General features: G+C 41.1%; 1 protein-coding gene across 5 annotated transcripts in view; it reads right to left on the bottom strand.

Annotated features, from left to right (window-relative positions):
* Positions 1-1,007: 1,007 nt before the first annotated feature.
* The window catches only part of LOC102302798 (VPS10 domain-containing receptor SorCS1), a 208,960-nt gene continuing 203,228 nt past the window's right edge, over positions 1,008-6,739 (bottom strand). For 2 of the 5 annotated variants that reach the window (XM_005919299.3, XM_014332666.2), the window contains exons 26-27: positions 6,205-6,359; positions 1,008-4,796 (exon numbers count right to left, since the gene is read on the bottom strand). In XM_005919299.3, coding sequence (XP_005919361.1) covers positions 4,735-4,796; positions 6,205-6,359 — 217 coding nt within the window. In that variant the 3' untranslated portion in view covers positions 1,008-4,734. Of the gene's footprint in view, positions 4,797-6,021; positions 6,092-6,204; positions 6,360-6,739 lie in introns of those variants that run through there. The other 3 variants (XM_042219613.1, XR_006054271.1, XR_006054272.1) reach the window with 3 other exon arrangements.

Genomic DNA, 6,739 nt, shown 5'->3' with positions numbered 1-6,739 from the left:
TAATGAAAATTGCAAAACTATTAAAACCCTGGCCCACATGCAGAGGGATCTATGTCATGATTAGACTCCAATAAGTCATCATGGGAGAACAAGACCCCTGTAGTCAATTCACGACAGGACCCCTCAGAGACTAGACTTTGGTGGTGGTGAAGTTGGAGGCTCAGATATGTTCTGAGTAACCAGGGTGAGGCAGAGACAGACTGACAGTCAGAATGACAGAGGTACAGTGAGATGTAAAGCTCACAGGATGTAGGCTGACTGGCTCACCGAAGGCGGGGAAGAAAATTATCGGACTATCATAATGATGTCAGTGTTGAAAGTGGTGTAAAGAAGAAAAGCAAGCAGATGAGTAATTAAAGATCATTACTCAGAATCAACCCCTGGTCTTTATCCTCTTAGTTGGTCATGGAATAAGGAACAGGAAGCAACAGGCCACACCTGGCCATGAAACTACTTTCCAGTCAATTTTCCAATTACTTTTGAGCCTCTGAATATGGGGAATGTTGAATGCAATGTTTTTGTTAAACCTCTTTAATTAAAGCTGAAAGTCTGCAGATTGGATTCAAAATCCAGCGCAGTGGTGCAGAGAAAAGATTCACTGTCCACATACTTATGGACTGAACTATATAAACACTTCAAAGTGGATATGAACCTGAATGTAAGGAGACAGTGAGACACATCGGAAATATTAAAGTGTGCTGCACTGGAGTTGGAAATCTCACTTGGATCAAATCCAGCCTAACCGAGTAGAAGCAGCACTTCTTTATCTTCATGGAGGAGGCTTCATACTGGAGTCGGGTAATGAGCTCAACACTTTTTGGAACATTGTCCTATCATCCCATGCAGGGATAACTTGGCCAATCAATTATGAAAAAGCTTGTGGCATCCACGCATGCTGATAATTTCATTTAGAATAAATGATTTAAACCCATTAAATTCAAAATGTCTCCGACTCGTGGACCCGGTGAGTATACGGTATGTGTGCAGAAGAAAGAACCAACACGTGCTCGTCTTGTTTTCTTTATAGGTTGATTATTACTTTTGCAAATACATAGTATTTCTTTACAAATATTGTAAGAAAATGAGAACACAGTTAACAGACTTCTTTCCATTTAATAAATATGATTGTAAATGCATAAAACAATTACACACGGCACAGTTGAGGTCGAACAAAAACACTGGAACACCTTACCGTCTGTTCTTATACAAAAGCTGTACAGTAGTAAAACTCTTTTTTTTAATTGTTATTATTATTTCTCTACAAAAATAATAATCTTGCTAATTCTGCAGGGCGGAGGAGATGGGGAGAAGGAGAGAGAGTAGCTCGGAGTTAGGCTACAACTTGATTTTCCGCACCCTTGGGTCCTGTCACATCACAGCTCACCCTAACCAGGAGGCCAGAGAGCCACCTTGTTAACATGGCTTCCAGGCTGTTCGACCTGTCTTTCTCCCTGTGAAACTCACAGGCAGGAGGTGCTGTTATTATGATGGCCTTGCTGATCTTGTCTGGTCAGAGTCATTTCCTGTTCCCTGGAGTTAAGGTTCATATTAGAGCCCTGCTGTTTCTGATCACAGGCCTGTGGTTCCAGGCTGCTGTACAGTATCTCCCTCAAGCTATGCAAAACCAGAGACAGACAGAGAGATGGATATGAATGCTCTCAAATACGAGCTAAGTAATTCGTAAGTAATCCCAGCACACCTACAGTACATTCTTTACATTGAAACACTAGTAAGATACTCTTACAGGGGGGCGATGATGCTCATTTTCACCTCCATAGCTTTAATCTTGGACTCTACTAGAGTAGCTTTGCATGAGTTGGTGTTAAATAACACGTTTTTACTGGACCCTGGGTTTACCTTCCATCTGAAACAAGCTGATTTGGCACCATGTCTTTAAGACAACTTCTGATTCTAATGAGTTGAATGGCAGGGAGATGGGTCTTCTGCACTTACAACCATAGATTTGCACCTGAAATGACCATAATGGGGATATCTGCACTCACTGAGCAAAGATTAGAAATCGTATGAAACTGAGCAGTCTGAGCTTTTAGCTAACAAAGATTACTTATACATGCCCTGACCTCGTTCTTTGAAACCTTGGCCATGTCTGAAATAAGCAAAAACCAAAAAAAAAGGCCCCTTAAAATGTCTTAATATATTGCAACAAAACCCCAATCACCAGTTTGTAAAATTACCCACGTACACTGTGCACAACTCCATAAATCGAGCTCATGGCTGAGTACAAATTTTGTCCTGCACCAGCAGACAGAACACACCGAGCCACAAGACAGATGAAGATGTAAGCTTTGTTTCCCAAATCATGTTTGCATGCAGCTCTGAAATGAACACTTCCTCTTGAACAGGCCTATGACAACTGAAAATATCACTGGTGTTTGTCTGTGCACTTTTCAGTTTTAAGGGCAGGACACACTGGCTGCATACCAACACACTCATGGCCCGATGTCTGCATGCATCATTTCCCTGTTAAGTATATGGACTCAAGCACTTCAAGTGCGATATGGTGCCAATAAGTGTGATGTGGAAATCCTGAGGCACCCAGCAATGCAAAGAAGGGAAGAATATTCAGATCTTCAGACATGTGATAGCAACAACCTGGCCATAACCCCGTGTGCTTGAATTACAGCACTGTCTCTAACTCTTCCATTCAACAGCTATAGAGAAAGCTGATGATTACAGCCAATTACTATCAAGTTTTCTCTGCTAAAAAACTATCAGCACTTGAACACCACTAACCAATTTTGCTCCAGTATCGGAGCACATCAACAAGCTGTGCTGCAAAACTACCTGCTGCTTTTACAGTTTGCACAAGTTGGTGACAAAACCCTTGATTCATATCTGTTTGCACGTGTAACCTTAACATCTCATTACACAAAGAACCCCAGAGTATTGACCAGTCAGGCCTTTTCATTACAACGAGGGCAAATTATCCCGACTAGATAATGGTTCACTTACACTCGAGTAAAAATAGGATGGCACCCTCCCTGCGACTAAGAAAAATCAGTGCTTTCCTGCTGATTCCACTTTTGGAAAGTCTCTGCGATGACCATCTTTGCCCAGAGGCCGAACAAGAAACACTCACACCCTCTGGGGAGCCATTGGCAACCTGCATATAATTGTTTTTGGAAAATATTAGTGCCTCAGTCAACAGTGTGGAGATTTGGACCAAAATTGGAATCGTCCAATCGTTAGCTGTTCATCAGTTTCTCCAGTCGCTCAATTTACAGTCAAATGAAATGATGCTGCACAGTTTACATCTCATAACTCGGTGAATTTTGGCACATTTGCAGGAAAGATGATGCAACAGAACAGAAGCAACTTCCTCTTTGCTGTATTTCTCCATCCCGCCGAAATAAAAAAGAGAAAAGAACATCTTAAAAAGTTGCCTCAGAAGATATGAAAGGCATCAATCAGGCATTTACATCTGTCAGATTTCACACACACAGAGCACCAGAGGGCTTGACAGTCCTCTGAGGCTAACCATCCATGTAGCCTGGTAGCATCTGCGCTCTACTTCTCCTGATCCTACAGCATGAAATAATGAGCTGGGATGAAGATGGGTGCTACTTGAGAGCAGGTTGGGATATTACCCTAAATGTGTAACCAACCTTAGCTAGCCTTGAGCTTGACAGGCCACATTAAGTATTCAAGAAGCCAACCTCTTCTTATTCTGTCCAATAGAACGCTCTTAATGCGTCATGTCCGCTAAAAGCCGTCTTCAATCTCTCTCAACCTGTCTCTGTCTGTCTCTCTCTTTCTCACTGCCATGCTCTTCAGATTCTCCCACAAAGCAGCTGCATCCCTAAGTGCCACCTTAAATCTGAGCCGCGATAAGTTGTTCTCTGCATCTTGTAGTACCTCCCAGACTGTGGCCAGGAATGATCTTTCTTTGTGGGATCGTTGCCAGGTCGTCATCCGTTGTATCTTGTAAAGGTCTAAAAGGTCCGGTGATATTTGGAGGTCACCCGCAGATTGATGGCGCCTCAGCCATCAAGTGATATTCTGAAGCACAAAACATTTTACAAACTGGCGTGTATCATAAATAGTACCAGAAGCATTAGATTAACAGCAAGGTTTAAATTAATCCAGAGATCCACACCCTGTTGTTGTTCGGTTGTTAATAAATTACAATTGGGAAAAAAAATTAACACTTTTGTAGAAAATGTGTATTGTGCCATAAATCAGCTTTCTGAGAGACAATGGACCAAAAGCTTTGAGGTGCCCTATTCATATTTTATAACAGTATCTCTTTTTAGTATGACATTTGTTATTAAAATACACAAATTATTTCTAACATAGACATTCATGATTTACAAAATAAATGTGTAATTCACTTCAATAACATACTTCATGTATATTCATGAATAAATAATACACTACTGCTGTTACTTCATAGAACAGCAAACCAATCTCAGACATGTAACCAAAACGCTGCTGCTCGTTACACATTCTCTGCTCTTCGGTTCACGCCGCCGATCCTTCTTCCATTATGGATGCGACTCGTATAAATAAACGGGACTTTTTTCTAAATATTTAATTTATCGGAGACATGTGTTAAAATAAATTGAAAACCTGTACACAGTTTCTTCTGGTTTGAACAGAGCACAGTATGTGTCAGCGGGGTCCAACATGCACAGGTATAAAGCTCAAAACCATTGTGTCCCAAATGGTAAAAAATATCCATGACAGAGCTGGAACAGTGATCCAGTCCAGAGTTTAGACGATGTACGTGGGGAGTTCTGTGGAAAATTTCACATGTACATGAGGTTTCATACATCCTGGTGGAGAAAAGAAAGAAACGTGTCAGTGCTTATTCAGTGCTAGCTGATTACACGAACAACAGTATCGATCATTAAATACTGTAAATATGTGTTAGGAACAGTCTGGACATCTAGGAGACAAATGCCTTCATTTGAAGTTTTATTTTGAAAACTTCATGAATTAAAGTCCTGCATTTGAGCTCCTTTCCCTTGTTTATTGGTCCCCACCAAACACCTGAGGCCTCCTTTACCAAAGCAGTGCTGGTACTTCAGATATGGATGGAAAAATACAGCCTAAAAATACAGAGAAAACCCCAATGTTTAGATGACCCCGTTTTAGCAGGCACTTGGCATCAGTGGGGAAGAAAAACTCCCTTTTAACAGGAAGTAAGCTCTGGCAGAACCAGTCATCTGCTGCGACCGGTTGGGGAAGGAAACGGGACAAAAGATGCATTTAAATGCAAAGTTTAATTGACCTTAGGCGGGGAATCAAAGCCTTTCACGTTATTGTCGTTTTACGTGACAATCTCACCTGCCCAGGTGTCGGTTAGACATCACGAGGTGTCAGACAATATATGGTTTTTAAACAGCAATGAATGAGCCTACAAGTGACAATTACAACATAATGATTAATGACAAGAAGCGCTTTAAATGCGTGAGTGAGATGACGTGCAGCTACACAACAACAGAGCAGAAGCTCGCTAACACTAACTGACATACACAACTCATCGCACCAGTGCCGGGAATTCTGGGAATAATGAATTTATTCAGATCTATTTCGCTATTAATTTTGTCAAATGTGGACACTTTAAACTTCAAATATACCACCAACATTCAGAGGGATCCACAAAAATGAAAAACTACATCTCCCACCCCAAAGAAAGGCTTGTTATGTGTTAGCATGTTAGACAAGCTAATGTTGACTCAGGATGTACATATGGGTGACAAACTGGAAGAAAAGCTGAATGAATGAGACATGAAATGAATAATGAATTAAAAAATTGGTATGAATCATCTTATAGTCTTCATATCACCAAACTCGGCCGGGCCGATGCATTTTCTTGACAAGTGTAATAAATTTCAAGCTGCATCTTAAAATTAAAGGTGCTATTTAAGTAAAGTAGAGCGGAACAGTTATAGATGTTCCCGAGCCACTTGTTTTTTTTCTTTCATTTGCCACCCATCAATATTCTGAGGTGATTAAAGAGGGACATGAAAAGAGAGAAAAATGTGTTAATTGTACCACTGAGAGGCAATTCCACTGTTTGTCATACTCATTTTCATTTAGTTGTCCTGCTGACTGGACCATTTCACTGAGAAACACATAACAAAACGCACAGTACAGTGTCATGAAACAACACGTGAACACGATGGTGTGAAATAAACAATGGCATAAAAGAAAAACAATACTGAAACTGATGTTTACCGATGGGCCGCGAGTTAAACTCTGTGTCCAGAATCTCCAAAGAATGCACCAAGTCCCGCTGAGAGCTGGGCGTGGCCACCGTTGGATTCGCTGGACTCATTTCTTGTTCTTTTTCGTTCTGCATCTGCGCATAGACGTTGAGGCCTGGGATCTTCCTTGAGGAAAGATTTACAGTGAGGCAGAGGAATAAAGAGCACGGCCTAAACTAAAACAGTGGCAGCAGTTTGCAGCAGTGCTGTTTTGATCATTCGCATCTGCAGTTCTATTTATTTTGAGCCATCTGGCGATGTTTGCGTGCGAATTGGCAGGAACATTAGAAATGATATGGTCTGTAAATGTGAAGATTCTGTCTCTGCTTGCCTCACCATGACTCTTTATATCATTTTCCCTTGGAACTGCTTCTTGGCGCAGAGACATAATTTAACATTTGAGAAAGGTCAACTGCCAGTGTTCAAAGGGCTTAATATTGATAGCAGCTGAAGACTAACTGACATTTCTTTTGTAAAGACTGACCTGATAAAAGAATTTCTGCAGG

The sequence above is a fragment of the Haplochromis burtoni genome, unplaced genomic scaffold (assembly GCF_018398535.1).
Source record: "Haplochromis burtoni strain Fernald_Lab_line unplaced genomic scaffold, NCSU_Asbu1 Contig_35, whole genome shotgun sequence".
Taxonomy (NCBI): Eukaryota; Metazoa; Chordata; class Actinopteri; order Cichliformes; family Cichlidae; genus Haplochromis; species Haplochromis burtoni.
Note: the sequence above shows the minus strand (reverse complement) of the source record. Positions and strands in the feature narration are given on the sequence as shown.